Source organism: Salvelinus alpinus, chromosome 1 (assembly GCF_045679555.1).
Source record: "Salvelinus alpinus chromosome 1, SLU_Salpinus.1, whole genome shotgun sequence".
In the NCBI taxonomy this organism is placed as follows: Eukaryota; Metazoa; Chordata; class Actinopteri; order Salmoniformes; family Salmonidae; genus Salvelinus; species Salvelinus alpinus.
In genome coordinates this window covers 78,872,031-78,888,823 of record NC_092086.1, presented here as the reverse complement: position 1 = coordinate 78,888,823, position 16,793 = coordinate 78,872,031, and the positions used below count along the sequence as shown (strand labels likewise).

Sequence of the window (16,793 nt, the reverse complement as noted above, 5' to 3'; positions counted from 1 at the left end):
TTGGAATGAAGAAACATTAAGTAGACTAGAGCCTACCTACTTGATAAACTTGTAATGGCACTAATGACTTGCATATTACATTGACGTTTTCATTGACCTCTCTCTCTCTTTTCCCCTTCCCTCTCCTTCCACAGATAAACCAGAGGTGAAGATTGTAGTGGAGTTTCCTGACGGGCTGCCAAGGGAAGGACAGAACATGGAGCTGTCATGCCAGGCCAAAGGCAAACCGCAGTAAGACGCACACACGTTTTACATATCGACACCTTCACACACCTCCACGGGCTTACTGATGTACGTGTATGAATATTTATGGCTAGTACGGAGTAGGTTGAATGTATTTTTCATATTTTTACAAAGGGGAAACTGCTCCCCCTCCCCTCTTCCTGTTAGCTCACAGCCTCTGTTATTAGCATACTACACATGCTCCAGGTGTAGCACAGTGTGGTTGTGGGCTTGTAAATGCGTTGAAGACGGACGCATGCAGAGACGGAAACGCCCGCCCGTAGCTCAGGGAGCAAGCGGTGGCCGGTCGTAGTGGAAACGTGATGCCGGCTGCAGCGGTCCGCTGCGGAACACAAACGGTCATTACATGATCCTGTCAGACGTATGATCCCTGCGAAGACATTACATCATTACCCATCCTCTAGTCCCGAGGCACAATAATTGTGAAGGAGGAGACCTCTAACATTTCCACATTTCGACAGACACAGACTACACACACACACACCACACGCACACCTCCCTCCCATTCCCCCTTCAAGTTTTGCACTCAGCAGGGAGAGACAAGGCGGCTCTCACCCGTATTCATTTAATAAAGATGAAAATACAATCAATACAGTGGGCCAGAGAATTGGAAGTCATTTTCATTAGAGCCCGTGAGAGTTCTCTGCACTCATTACTGCGGCCAGATAGTGGCGGGCTCTGGCCGTGTGTGTCCATTTGTATTCTAGCCGCCCATTCTCCCTCTCTCCATTCCCCCACAGTCTCTATCTCTCTTGTGTCATCCCCTCTTCCTCAGTAAACCACTTTTTCTAGGTCATTTCTCCTTACTCCGTATCGGGAGCGCGGCAGAAGCGGCCGACACTGTGTGTGTATATTTAACCTCTGATTCCGGCTACCTAAGATTCTCGCCCTGACGAGGGATTCTGATTTGCTTTCTCGAGCCGCCCGCCGCCTTCGCCATCAAATGTTGTTTTTTCACCCAGCCACAAAGGCGGGAGATCAACTGTTATTGAGCTCAAACTGCTCTTTTGTTTCGTGGCTTAGTGCTTTTTTTCATATTTCTCTCCCTTACTCTCTCTTCCTCCCTTTTCTCTCTCCCTCCCTCCCTCCCTCATTCTCCCCCCAAAAAGTTTTTTCAAAAGGAGGGAACAAGTTTAAACGGCAACACAAAAACAGAACAACAAGGGAGAGGCCTCGGCGCCCACTCAGGGGAAATAACGGTGCGCTAGCTAGCTAGCAAACCCGCCATTGAAGGTTGTGAGAGCAGAACAGAGCTAAGAGGTGCTTTGTTGTTTTTTTTCCCTCTGTGCCGTCTGGTTCTTCTCACATAACTCATCGTCAAAGAAATGGGATCCAGATCCAGCACTTCATGTAAGCTTCCTGCCAAGGTAGCTAGGGAACAAATATGGCTGGGTAATGTAGTTAACCACGTCGAGAGGCCAGGAAGATTAAAGGCTACCCAACTAATAGCTCACACAGTTCAACACACACACAGCTATAAACACACACACACACAAATATACTGAACAAAAATATAAATGCAACAATTTCAAGTTCGTATAAGGAAATCAGTTAATTTTAAATAAAGTCATTAAGCCCTGATCTATGGATTTCACATGACTGGACAGGGGCACAGCAATGGGTGGACCTGGGAGGGCATAGGCCCACCCACTTGGGAGCTAGGCCCAGCCAATCAGAATTCGTTTTTCCCACAAAAGGGCTTTATTGCAGACAGAAATACTCATCCGTTTCATCAGCTGTCCAGTTGGCTGGTCTCAGACGATCCCTCAGGTGAAGAAGTCAGATATGGATGTCCTAGGCTGGCATGGTTACACGTGGTCTGCGGTTGTGAGGCCGGTTGGACGTACTGCCATATTATCTAAAACGACATTGGAGGCAGCTTATGGGAGAGACATTAACAATACATTCTCTGGCAACAGCTCTGGTGGACATTCCTGCAGTCAGCATGTCAATTGCACACTCGCTTGAAACTTGAGCCATCGGTGGCATTGTGTTGTGTGACAGAACTGCACGTTTTTGTGGCAGTTTATTGTCCCCAGCACAAGGTGCACCTGTGTAATGATCATGCTATTTAACCAGCTTCTTGATATGCCACACTTGTCAGGTGGATGGATTATCTTGGCAAAGGATAAACGCTCACTAACAGGGATGTAAACAAATGTGTGCACATAATTTGAGAGAAATAAGCTTTTTGTGCATATGGAACATTTCTGGGATCTTTTTTTTCAACCCAATCTAACATGGGACAAATACTTGACATGTTGCGTTTATATTTTTGTTCAGTATAGTTTGGCAAGGTGAAAGAATCTCATTGGGTGTGTTGATGTTTATCCTAAAGGATGCACCCTATCAGATGTGCCATAAAAAAGGAAGTACAAAGGAACCAATTAAATAATCCCATGATTTTAAAATATTTTTTGGCGCGCATTGTTTCCCCTAGACCTGGATGTGTATTATGTATTCAACATCCAGGTCTAGGGGAAACAATGCGCGTGACCAGTGACATTAATGTCTCCTCTTTTTCCCGTGTAGCCAATAGACTAGTCCCAAAAGTCCAAACGCGTATTATTTAATCACTGAGTGACATTGCTGTCCTCTCTCTCTCTCTCTCTCTCTCTGTCTGTCTGTCTCTCTGTCTCTCTGTCTCTCTCCCTCTCTCTCTCTCTAGTCCCCAGCAGATCAACTGGGTGAAGGTGGACGACGATCTGCCCTCACACGCCCTCATCACCGGCCCGGACCTGTACATCGAGAACCTCAACAAGACCTACAACGGCACCTACCGCTGCTTCGCTGCCAACTCAGTGGGCGAGTCGTATGACGACTACATCCTCTATGTCTATGGTACATACCTCGTACCTCTCGATTCAGTGCTCTCTCTGTCTTTATCTCTCTCTCGCTCTCTCTCCCTCTCTTATGACTACATACATACTCTACGTGTGTATGGTACCTACCTCCCAGCACCCTCTCTCTCTATTCATCTCTCTCTCTCTATATATCCCCCCATCCTCTCTCTCTCTCTATCCCCCTCTCCTGACAGCGTTATCTGAACACGGTTCAATACCATTGATTCCAATGACATTCCTCCCTTGCAGGACATTCCCATCTAATCTGGTCATTTTCCATCTGGCAAATTGACTCGGCAGATATCGCTTACCAAATCGTACTAAGCTTGCAGGATAAATTATTTGGCTGCTATTTTGAGGGCATTAATGGACTGAAAAAAAGGACTTGTTGACTGACACAGGAACAAATCGCTGAATGGATGTTATTTACAATGGAAGAGCAGGAGGTGGTGTTAATGACGAACACGGTAAAACAACAGGGCTTGTGAAAGATTATGCGTCGACTTGTCTCCACCTTTTTATCGCACTTGTTAAACATGTATTGTATTTTTAAAAATTTGGTATACGACAATACCTGCATTTAATCTCAACAGTGGCCAACATTGAAAAATGCATGTGTGACACATTCAGGGCTTTTGTAGTAAACAGTTTTTATTTCAAGTATTAACCACACTGGTACTACACATTTTCACTATAATGCACTTTCCTGTCAGGGGAAATTACAATAGGAAATCCATTTAAGTTATTACCGTCCCAGTATGCTCAGTGGGGGCCTCAATATCCTCTAGGTTGGAGTGGTCTAGAAATGTGTAATACACTTTTCCCCCCTTCCATCATTTCCCATTGAAACCTCCCACGGAATTTCACTCCTGAACCCATCAAAGCTCACGTACAGTAAGTCAAGAAGCCTCAGCATCCCGCCCCGCCCCATCCCACCCTGTCTCCCCTTAGTTGACAGGCAGAACTGATATAACCCCGGCCCCCATCCCTCTAATACGTTTGTTTCCCTGACTATTGTGAAGCTAAGTGATGGAGAGCAACGGCAGGGCAGTTGACACTAACCTGGTTACCGGGAGAAAGAATGCATTCCCCGGTACCCATTTCTTCAAGCGGCCCGTCGGTAAAGGAAAATTGGTGGGGCCCTGCAGTCGAATGAGATTTAGCAACCAGTTTACAGAGGCGTCTCTAACCCAATAAAGAGGACCTCCTTCCTTTACTAGCTCTCGCTTTTATTGCGCCGTGCCCGGCGGCATGTCGCTCTAGTTCTCTCAGCTCTCTACACTTCCTCTCCGTCCTCCTGCGATGCTTCCGGGGGTTTCCTCCTCCTGCCCCTGGCGTCAACATCGGCGCTGAAGATTGATTGCTACTGTTGACGATACACTCCCCTAAACTGGTCTGGAGTATGTGCTTTTCTGTGTTTATCCCAACCACCAACACCTGACCTGAGTCAAGCTGTAAGTCATATTGTTGTGTGGCCGGTACAGTATTAATTCCCCCTGTAAGGAGACACACAGCCAGAGCTGAACAAATGTATCGGACCCTTTACAGTAACCTTTTTTGTCTTCAACCTATCTACACGCTGGCTTGGAAAATGAAGAACATAATGAAAAATATTGTCGCAAATAAAGAGACACCGTTTCCTATTAAGGGAAAGGGGGATACCTAGTCAGTTGCACAACTGAATGCATTCAACTGAAATGTGTCTTCCGCATTTAATCAGAGAGTTGCGAGGGGCTGCCTTAATCGATGTCCACGGCTCATAGGGAGCAGTTGTTGGGGGTTAACTGCCCTGCTCAAGTGCAGAACGGCAGATTTTTCCACCTTGCCGGCACGGGGATTTAAAACAGCAACCTTTTGCCGGACACCCTAACCTAGTATAAGGAAACATATTTTTATTCCCGGCCAGGCAACAACACGTGTTTTACAGTTGTTTACTCTCTAGAGGCAGCCAAGCAAGGTAAGGCAGCATCCCGGTCGCCACGCATCAGGTGTAACTCACGATCAGGAAGCCTAACTGGAGACAATCTACAGGACAGCAGCTGTAGGGAAACAACATGTGCAGTCCTGCCACAGCCAGAACCAATATCATCAGCCAGCCATTATAATGAAGCTATACATTATCTAATCTTGACACCCTCCTCCAACCCCCATTCTTAACCAGGGTCTTGTGCTCTTTCATAAGATTCTGGGGGCCAATATTTCCTCCTGGTTAGGGGTCAGCTGGCGCTTCAATTTACAAGGCAGATAACCTGAGATCAATGGTAGACTATTAGATCATGTCAGAGATGGCTATTGGCTACTGTGACACGCCCATCTGCAGACATGCAAATGTATAGAAATATCAGCCTTCCATATGGAAGAGAGAGCTCCTCTTCATCTTTCTGGTTGAATAACAACCAATTGCATAATTAGTGCAGTGTACTGCTTCCCACGATGCAAGATGACATTGATTTAGTCCAGCAAAGGTGGCTAATTTGCAGAGGGATCCCAGTGTCAGTCTCCCCCTGCACGAAAATGAACACAATTAAGTAAACATACAAAAGGATGCCATTCAAAACAGATGAGTTGTCTCGACGAGGGACTTTCCCCCTTGTAACCTCCACACCTTCTTTATTAACGCGTAATTGTCCACCCGTTGATTGCGTGAGACAAGCATTCGCTGCAGGTGTGCCGTTGGCTTCCAATGACCGTTGTTAGTGTGGTGCCGTTGCCAGAGACTAGTTATTTTCCTCCCCTCTTCTTTTTTCCTCCACTCCTCCTAGTTAGGAGAAGAGAGGCCCCATCAATCTTGTTTGTCATATCGTGCAGCTGGCAGATTTGGGAGAGGTTCTTTGCGCGGCGAATGCCGGGCACCGTCCCATTGCTGTGCAGGCGACAGAAGGGCCTCGGTAAGAGTCGCCTGCTATCTGCCAGGGTGAATAGGGGGGGCGGTCACTCCCCCATGCTGTTCATAAGCTTTTAAATTGGAGTCAACTACCCCCTTGGCGCTCTTTTGGGAGTGGGAGAGTGTTATTAGTTAGTTAGTGTTTTAGTTAGTGTTATTGTGCTGTAGTGTAACGTATTTCACCCATCTCCACACTTCATAACTATCTGGAATGATATTCTCTGTCTCTGTCAGGCAGTCCCAGTATTTTAATGCAGCCTCCGCTCCAAGCTCTCTGGGCATCTCCACACTTCTTCATAACTCTCTGGAATGATTGAGTAAGAAAAGGAGTGATTTCTGTCTGAACGAAAGTTGTACCTGGGTTTCGTCCTTGACATACCGTGTGGCTCTTTCGTTTACCACTTCAATCTGTTTTCGCCTTTGGACATTGGAAACCCAAGGCGATACACAATTAATGAGCTCAGGAAGAGAATGTTTGGTAGACATTTAGGAGATTTGACCGGATTTCTTTCCACTCTTCCTGCTTCTCTCCAATATGTAAAGCTGTGTGACTCCAGCAGGTGGCTAGTAGGGAAATCAACAGCCCAAAGTACACTATACTTTAAGTGCTCTATTAGCCAGATTGTTCTGTGTTTTCTTCATTGACTTTTACTCTGACCCTTATTGAGTGAGATTCTTATACTAACCCCACATGTGCCAGTTTGCCACTCCCACACCAATCCCTTGGTTAAAGGGGTGGCAGGTAGCCTAGTAGTTAGAGCGTTGGGCCGGTAACCGAAAGGTTGCTAGATTGAATCCCCGAGCTGACAAGGTAAAAATCTGTTGTTCTGCCCCTGGCCAAGGCAGTTAACCCACTGTTCCTAGGCCGTCATTGTAAATAAGAATTTGTTCTTAACTGACTTGCCTAGTTAAATAAAGGATACATTTTAAAAAAGGATTAATTGAGACGTTGCCTGCTTGCCTCTCTCCTCCCTACATCTGTGTGTCTCGGCTGTATCACCTCAGCTAATTTCCAGAGGTCTGTTTGTACTCAGCTGTCTAAGGGGATAAAACCAAGAGACACTGGAAGTGAGAAACTCTCAATTTCTTGAGTTTCTTAGCATTTAGCTTGACTGTGGAGGGATATTCTCTTTCTCTGTCAGGCAGTCCCACTATTTTAATGCAGCCTCCACTCCAAGCTCTCTGGGCCCGGGATGCTGATTCATAATCTGCCCTGGTAAACAATCCACAGTGACTTAACAGGAAAACTCACTCGCAGCTCCCCATATTTAAAACTCTGTAAGCTTCCACTACATTTGATACAACATCATTGGAAAAGCGGGTAGCATGGAGTGCTTCATTTTATAAGGGACACCTTGGTGAACATTCACTCCAGTCGAGCTTGTTTGGAGGGTGGGAAGCAGGGAAAGTATAGATCTTATTATCGCTGCCAAGTTTTTAATGAGCTATTGACACCGATGATCCCAAACATCTGCTGGGCCTCACAGTTTATTACGGGATAAAACCAATTAAGTAGCGTCACTTCTGAGCTCAAGTTTGTCAGATCCTGACACGTGTGAAACTCATCAGTGGCGCAAGCCCAGTTAGCCGGCTCCCGCCGCAAGATAGGCTTCCCTATTTGTTCGTTCAGCCATTGTTTTTTCAAACCTCTGTTTACAGGAATGGAATATGTTCTTTGTTAGTAATTAAAAATGAATATTAGAGAGTGTGTTTGAATACAAATTCAGATCACCTCAAGGCCGGCTTGGTTTGCTTCTGAAACCGCTCCTGGCTGGATTCTCGAGACTTTGCACAACTCTCTAGCTTTCTCTCACATTGAATTACTCACTTCTTTACGCATGTATCTATTTTATAATGTGTTGGGTGAAGATGAATGTACCTTTTGGGGGGAATATCCAAACGATTAACTGGTCATTAACAAAATATAGGCTGAACAACCATGAAGGACTCTGGGAGCCAAACATAATATATTACAATAAAATATATTACAACTGTTCCTCTTTGTCGAATGTACCTAAATATACTGCAGTTTAAATATACTCCTTTACACTGACAAGGTGATCAACTATAATCAAGCACTTCACCAATCTATTTTCCATTTCTTAATGCCAAGCTGAATTCCTCCGTTAGTGTAGAAACTTATCATGCCACTACTCCCCAAGCCACCTTCTGTCTCACCTTTGGCAAAGGTAATCAACATGGGTGCACTGTTCCGAGAAACAGCGTGAAAGCAACTGCCCTGTCAAGGCATGCCTTGTTAATCACAGGGAGTTTGGGACAGGTAACAACTTAGCTCTGACAACCCATGATCCATAAAAGTACTTTATTGACATGTCAAACATACAAATCTCTTCAAGTACCTCTCCCTTGGAGAAATATGCCACCAAACTCGTCCACCCCTCCCTCCTTTATTAAATTTTTATTAGTATCCACATTAACCGACGCCAATGGCTACAGCTAGTCTTACTGGGGTCCGACACATAATGAAAAAGACATTACAGACAAAATACTTTACAATTTACATATATTTAAAAACATTAACATCTAGTGTGTGTGTGTTTGCATCTATCACATACGCATACATGTCAGTACATTTATTGATTTAACCTTTATTTAACTAGGCAACTCAGTTATGAACAAACTCTTATTTACAATGACGGCCTAACCCTAAGACGACGCTGGGCCAATTGTGCGCCGCCCTATGGGACTCCCAATCACGTTGCGATACAGCCTGGAATCGAACCAGGGTCTGTAGTGACACCTCTTGCACTGAGATACAGTGCCTTGTTGTTACACAAGTAGGTAAGAGGGAATGTGCTACAGATATACCAACGGTAGCCTAAGTGGGCTGTAGTAGAGGGAAGGTGACCCTTTGATCACAAGATGGCCGCCACCTTTGAGTGTTGTTGACGTGAAGGAACATTTGGAAAGATCGATTGATGCCCACTGTGATTTGATGGATCTTAGTAAAATGAAAGAATGGGTGTTTCAATCAGGAAAACTAGAATGGAAATGGCACCAGCAAATCTATTGGTTATGGTTAGGTTAGTGTCAGGATTAGAGTTATGTGTTTGCACGAGAGTAAATGAAAGTGTTGCAAGATATAGGATCTTAATTTGAGACAATTTTCAGCAACAGGAAATGTGAATTATTATGTGGATTTTAATGAATGGACATTTTTGTAGGGATTGATATATTTTTCGTTTGGGGAAAATCAAGTCTGGAAATTACAGACCTCAAATACACTAGACGTTTTACATTTCCTGCATTGCAGGGAATTTCTCCTGCAACAGAGTGATACAATTAAGATCCTACATCTGTAATTCAATAGCCTTGGTTGCATCCCAAAAGGCACCATATTTCCATATAGTGCACTACTTTTGACCAGAGCCCTATGGGAAAATTCTGAAAGTTGACGTGAAGTCATTGCCAAAGCTATCCGAAATCATTCAAAACCTATGAAAACAGTCCACCAGCATATGCTAATTTCAGACACACAAGTTGCAGCTAATATTACAAACTGTCAGTCAGAACAACCAAAAGCAATAAAAACGGAGGAGAAAGTGACCCCTCCATTTCAGCAGATACAAACACTATTTCTCAATTTCTTTACTTTCAAGCTGCATTTTCCTGCAGGGATGGGTAGTATTCATTGAATTTAATTTACATGCATTTGGAATGAGGTATTTCAAATATTTTTGTGTATCCTGTCAGTGATATTTGAAAGGCTTGGTAAACACGGCATGTTTGAAGACTACGTTTTTGCCGTCACCGTCTCTCTGATGTGTCCCTGCCAGCCTCCCAGTCCTCCCAAGTCCTCCACGTCTGTTGGAAAGTGTCTCTGGGCCCTCCTGCCGTGATGTTCTGATAGAACTCAGACAACAAGGAAAGCAGAGAGGGAGTGAGGAAGGGAAGCTGTCGGCCAATTTCCACCCACCTCCACAGATGTTAACACAGTGGTATCTGTCTGGCTGGACGAGGACAGACAGGCAAACAGTTGTGCGGCCGCGGGCGCACGTCACCATTCACGCCTGTTAGCACAACAGAAAATACTCTCTAACTCTATTTCACTCCATCTCTCTCCTTCTCTCCATCCCCCTCTCTCTCTTTCTCACTCTTTATTTCCCCTCGTTTCATTAACCTGTTTGGTTGTGTCTCTCATCCTCGGGAAAAAAATGCTGCAATCACTCGCTCTCTGCACTCCTTTAACACTTCCCCCTGTTTTTCGCTACACTCTCAGGCAACTGAGCAGCATGACAAGTGACGAGGCTCTCTCCTCACCGCAAGCCTCAGCCCCAAGTTCTTATCAATGCAGCACCACCAGTCCGACTGAGAGAATGTCACTTTTGATTTCCCCCTACAGTTATTGGTGGGGGGTCGAGTCGACTAATGAAGTAAATGGAAAATGCAACTGGGGGGTAGTCCTTGAGTTGAAAGTCTGTGTGCTGAACGTCCCTCCCTCCATCGGACCTCACATTGCGCCACTTTGTATGTTTGTTGATGTTTTGAGACTTGGACAGTGCATTTTCATCACTTATCATGTCCATCATGTTTTTTTTAATTATTGAGTTTTGGTTTTATACAGTGCATTTGGCAAGTATTCACACCGCTTCACTTATTCCACATTTTGTTACGTTACAGCCTTATTCTAAAATTGATTAAATCGTTTTTTCCCCTAATCAATCTATAAACAATACCCCATAATGACAAAGCAAAAACAAATTTGGAGAAGTTTTTTTTTATTTTTTTATTTTATGTTTTTTTAATAATATGAAATATCATATTTACATAAGTATTCAGACCCTTTACTCAGTACTTTGTTGAAGCACCTCTGGGAGTGATTACAGCCTCGAGTCTTCTTGAGTATGACACTACAAGCTTAGCACACCTGTATTTGGGGAGTTTCTCCCATTCTTCTCTGCAGATCCTCTCAAGCTTTGTCACGTTGGATGGGGATGGTCACTGCACAGCTATTTTCAGGTCTCTCCAGAGATGTTCGATCGGTCCGGGTTTTGGCTGGGCTACTCAAGGACATTCAGAGACTTGTCCTGAAACCACTTCTGTGTTGTCTTGGCTGTGTGCTTACGGTCGTTGTCCTGTTGGAAGTTGAACCTTCACCACAGTCCTGAGCGCTCTGGAGCAGGTTTTCATCAAGGATCTCTCTGTACTTTGCTCCGTTCATCTTTCCATCGATCCTGACTAGTCTCCAGGTCCCTGCCGCTGAAAAATATCCCCACAGGATGAGGTTGCCGCCACCATGCTGCACCGTAGGAATTAAGTTAAATCTTAGTTTCATCAGACCAGAGAATCTTGTTTCTCATGGTCTGAGAGTCCTTTAGGTGCCTTTTGGCAAACTCCAAGAAGGCTGTCAAGTGCCTTTTACTGAGGAGTGGCTTCTGTCTGGCCACTCTACCATAAAGGCCCGATTGGTTGAGTGCTGCGGAGATGGTTGTCCTTCTGGAAGGTTCTCCCATCTCCATAGAGGAACTCTGGAGCTCTGTCAGAGTAACCATCGTGTTCATGGTCACTTCCCTGACAAAGGCCCTTTTCTCCCAATTGCTCAGCTCTAGGAAGAGACTTGGTGGTTCCAAACTTCTTCCATTTAAGAATGATGGAGGCCGCTGTGTTCTTGGGGACCTTCAATGCTGCAGAAACGTTTTGGTACCCTTCCCCAGATCTGTGCCTCGACACAATCCTGTCTCAGAGTTCTACAGACAATTCCTTCGACCTCATAGCTTGGTTTTTGCTCTGACACGCACTGTCAACTGTGGGACCTTATATAGGCAGGTGTGTGACTTTCCAAATCATGTACCACAGGTGGACTCCAATCGGAAACAGGATACACCTGAGCTCAATTTTGAGTCTCATAGCAAAGGGTCTGAATACTTATGTAGGTATTTCTGTTTGTTTTTATAAATTTGATAGAATTGATAAAAACCTGTTTCCGCTTTGTCATTTTGGGGTATTGTGTGTAGATTGACAAAAAAAATTAAATAATCAATTTTAGAATGAGGCAGTAACATAACAAAATGTGGAAAAGGGAAGGAGTCTGAATACTTTACGAAAGTACTGCAGTTTTTTTCTGTTTTAACTTGTGATGGGCTTGTTATTATTATCATGCCAACAGCATCCGTAGGAGAGATTAATTGACACATTTGGACACCCTAACCTGAACCACCCGGAAATAATCCCTTAATTTAGCTTAAAAATAATGATATAGCTTGGTTTATGACAGGCTTAAAGGCAAACAAATGCACTGCCACTGGTATGAATTAATAATTTCCCCATCACAATTGTTTCATATTATTGCAGACCTGGGTTCAAATGCTATTTGAAATAATTGCAAATATTTTATCTGTGCTCGATTAAGCTGGCTGGCTTCATGGACCAATACAATAGTCTCAGAAATGCAAACCCTGCCCATCTGGACATCTAGATGGGGTAAAGCAAACACTACAAGTATTTGAAAGGTTTCAAATAGTATTTGGACCCAGTTCTGTTTCATTGTGTCTTTTGTTTTCATGGTTTACTCATTAGTTTCCTTGTCTGTCATGTATTTGTTTTCTTCATCCAGATGCCCCAACCACTACCCCTATACCCACTACAGCTACTACCACCACTCCCACCACCACAACCATCTCCCTCCCTGAAGCCACTGCAGGTACAGTATCACCTCCCACCACCTCCCTGTGTGTTTTGTGGTTGTGCGTGCGTTTTGTGTGCATATGCGATACCCTCATACCCACCAAACCCGACCCTCACCACAAACACCACCACTTCCACCATCCACACTGTGTGAGTGCATGCGTATTTATGTGTTCTCATTCTACAGTTACCATTACCCACTGTAATGTGTGACCTGACACCCCCTAGTGCATGCCTGTGTGTGTGTTTGTGAGCAAACAAGAAAGAGAGTGTGAGGAAAAGAGATAAATATTTGCCGTCAGCCAGTCCTGATAAGATTCGGAGGAACGATAATAATAACAGAGTCGCACTGGAGGGGCCAGGCCTAGGCTCCCTCCTCTCACTGCAGCGCGGGGCTGTCAATGGCACTCATCATCCACCCGCTCGCGCCCATCACATTTCTCTCACTAAAATGTTCAGCCGCTCTCTCTCTATCCTTTTCTTTTTCTCCCCCTCTCTCCCCCCTTTCTCGCCCTCCCTCTGTATTCTCCCCCTCTCCCTCCATCTATTCCTGGGCGATTCCACACCCCCAAAAAATATTCTAGGTGTCTCAGATTGTTCTGGCAATTTTCACATAGAAAGTTAATTAGAGGGAAGGATGTTTGACATGCTTTTTACATTTGTATCACAATTCTTTTTATTTTTTAAAAGATGAAAGCAGACATTTTAGGCCCTATTTAGACCTATATATGCCTCCTGTAAGACCCTGTGATTTGTGAACCGTACATGATACAGACAACATCTTATGTGTGCGCTCAAATATGGAGTATATCTAGATTCAGAAAAAGAAATGTTCACATTAATTTATTCAACATAAAAATATGAATATCTAAAAAGTACCCTTTTTCTTATTTTTTTTCAAATGCAACCTTTATTTAACTAGGCAAGTCAGTTAAGAACAAATTCTTATTTACAATGACAGCCTACCGGAACGACTGATTTTTACATTGTCAACTCCGGGATTCGATCCAGCAACCTTTACAATGCTCTAACCACTAGGCTACTTGTTTGGAACAATATACTCTTCAAACATGTCAAATTTCCAGAGTGGACTCTGGTACTTTTAATGATATGACCCATTTTATACATAGAAATTGACATAATAGGTCATTAACCAATCCCAACCCTCCTTTAGGATTGCACTTTCAGAAAATCAGCAGCAGAGGGAGTTCCGTTTGAATCCATTTTCCCATTTACTGTGTTGGTGTTGCTCATAAAATAGATTATAATTTAAAATTAGCAGAGAGCCCACTCTGGAAATTGTATGTACTTGTACAGTATATTGTTCCAAACAATATGTCTTAAAATGAAAAGGGTGCTTTTGAGATACAATTTTTCACATTCATTTATAAAAAATATTATTTCAGAATCTAGACATACTCCATATGTTAAAGCACACTATTAGGAGTATAATGACACCAAGATGTTGTCCGTATCATGTCCACTTCACAGATCGTAAGATCTTACAGGAGGCATGTATAGGTCTAAAAGTACCTAACATGGCCAAGCTCATCATTATGTTAAAAAAATGTGATACAAATGTAAAAAGCATGACAAATATCATTCCTCCCAGTGAAGTTTATATGTGAACATTGACAGAACAATCTGAGATACCAAAAATATTTTCGGCCTGTCCTGGCCTTGAATCACCCCTCTCTTTCTCTCTCTCTCCCTCTCCTGTTGCTCCCACAAGCTTATCACGATCTGGGCTGTATTCCGCCCTGTCTGAGCCAGGGATTACATATCTCCTTTGTGTTTCCTGCGGGTTGACAATGCCGGCATATTTTCATACGCTCAAACAAAAGAGCGGAGACGGGGACAGGCAGACGACTCCCTTCTCTTCCCATCCAGCTATTCACATTCATGTCCTTTAGACAAATAGACTCGTCTTTCCCCAAATGAGGTGCATATCACTCTTAGGCAGCATTCACACAGGCAGCCCAATTCTTATCTTTTTTCCATGAATTGATGTTTTGATCAATCACATCAGATCTTTTCACATCAGCACTTTTTCAGAGCTAATCTATTTGCTCAAAAGACCAATTAGTGAGAGAAAAAAATCTGAATTGGGCTGCCTGTGTAATCGCAGCCTTAGTGACTGGAAAAGTTCATGTCCCTTGCCACTCCTCAAAATACATTCGCAATCAACTTAGTCGCAAAAGCGATATATGTGAAAAGTTAACCGTCCCTGGCGTCGTCATCAGAATACATTCATGATGTGAATGTCGGCACATCGTTCATGTAATCCCTCGTTGGATCCTATTTCCTGTTATACAGAATGCAGGTACAGTGATACATTTAGCTCTGATCTCTCCCCTACCTTTCTTGTATTATCGTGTACCTGTTGCAATGAACAGGCAATATATTTCCTTTTTCTGTTACAACTCCTGTAATCTTGGCTCACCTCTCCTCAAAACCAGTTACTGCAGATTCAATGTCTGTCCTTACTATTGCTTTGGCTTACTTTAATGCCCCCCAAACTTGAATTGGTTTCTGTCCAGGAGAAACACTGACAAGGTACCAATGAGTCCTCTAGATCTGAGGCCGTATGTACCGAGCATCTCAGAGTAAGAGTGATATTCTAAGATCAGTTTTGCCTTTTTGATCAGAATGAATGAATACGACTACATGGACAATAGGCCCTGGTATTTGTAGGCTGTGAGTCAACCAGTTGATCTATAATTGATGTTGAAACAATCCGTTAAATTAGTTTTGGACATGGTTGTGGCCTGTCACTATGATCAACTGTGTTTCCTTTCTCTGTCCAAAAGCGTATATGTGACCCACCATCTGGATTCGGTCCTACGTAGCAAAATTTTAAATTGTGTTTTTTACATTGGATAAAAGTAGAGACTCAGAGCTAGAAAATTGTATATCATACACTGCAGTTAAGGAACAATGGGAATGAAATTCTGCTTTGAAAGTTGACAAACCCCACTTTTGATTAACCCCACTTTTGAGAAAATGGCCCTTGAATATTTTGATACACCAACTGGAGAGCTCTTCTTTGTTCAGCATCGTTCACACCCTCTTAAGTCTTACCCCCACCCATCTCTTCGAGGATACATGTGAGGCCATGTGCTAAACAGAGTGAGTGGTGTAGTAAACAACCAACGATTTCAAGTAGTAGCCTACAATAAGGAAAAACTCCAGGTAAAAATACACTTTATCTAGTCCTTGGCCTATATCCTAATCTGACTTTGGTGCAGGTCATGTTGTTCTTCACATTACTGTCTCTGGTAAACACACACTATATCAAATACAATCTAAGTTTATTTGTCACATGCACAGGATACAGAAGGTGTAAGCGGTACAGTGCATATGTGCATAGTAGCAATATCAAAAACAGAAAGTGTCCAGATAATTATTAGATGACGCTTACCCAGACACACTTGTCTAATGGATGGTTCATGTGAAATAAATGCTATAACCACCATCTAGCTAAGTGGATGGGTCAATATTGTTTAGACATGTACACATGAAATACACTAAATGGCCGTAATCACCCCCAGACAAACCTGGCTGACTTGGTAGGTTGTGTAATCATCTGGCAAAGTGGAGTCTTTTGTTTGGACATGTAGCTAGCTAGCTAGCTAAACAATGAACCAGCATAATCTCAACTCGTACTACTACCAATACAAACTGATTGTCATAACTGCTAAAGCTAACCAACTAGGTTCAATGTTAACTAGCTAGCTAACATTAGGCTATAACTAGCAATGCAAATGGTTTTCTGATTCGAATAATATTACTACACAGATCATACACGTAACTTTAGATAGCAAGCCAGCAAACTAACCTTCGCTAGCTAGCGAACAGTATGCTTTAACTTGCAATGAAAACGACGGCAGACTGGAACCATTTATCTTTTGTTTGGCCAGCATTGTGTCAAGTCACTCCGGTTCACACTGACCGTGGCGTGTGCAGATTTTTTTCTCAAAATGATCTGTCGATGGCACCTGCTAAATTCAGGGTATCAATGTTGTTGAGAAAAGTAGCACAACTTTTCTAGTTCTTGATGGCTAACGTTAAACCTTTCAAAAAAGCCACGGTAGAAAGGATTATCAACACATACTGATCAGGTCACTTTATAGACAGAAGCAAGCTACATGGCAGACCAATCCAAACTCATCTCCCAG

The 16,793-nt window shown here is 43.4% G+C and overlaps 1 protein-coding gene across 5 annotated transcripts in view; it reads left to right on the top strand.

Annotated features, from left to right (window-relative positions):
• Positions 1–16,793, top strand: part of cadm1a (cell adhesion molecule 1a) — a 418,595-nt gene that overhangs the window by 366,413 nt on the left and 35,389 nt on the right. For 3 of the 5 annotated variants that reach the window (XM_071327368.1, XM_071327348.1, XM_071327358.1), the window contains 3 exons: positions 135–231; positions 2,912–3,084; positions 12,545–12,631. In XM_071327368.1, coding sequence (XP_071183469.1) covers positions 135–231; positions 2,912–3,084; positions 12,545–12,631 — 357 coding nt within the window. The remainder of the gene's footprint in view (positions 1–134; positions 232–2,911; positions 3,085–12,544; positions 12,632–16,793) is intronic. The other 2 variants (XM_071327384.1, XM_071327376.1) reach the window with 1 other exon arrangement.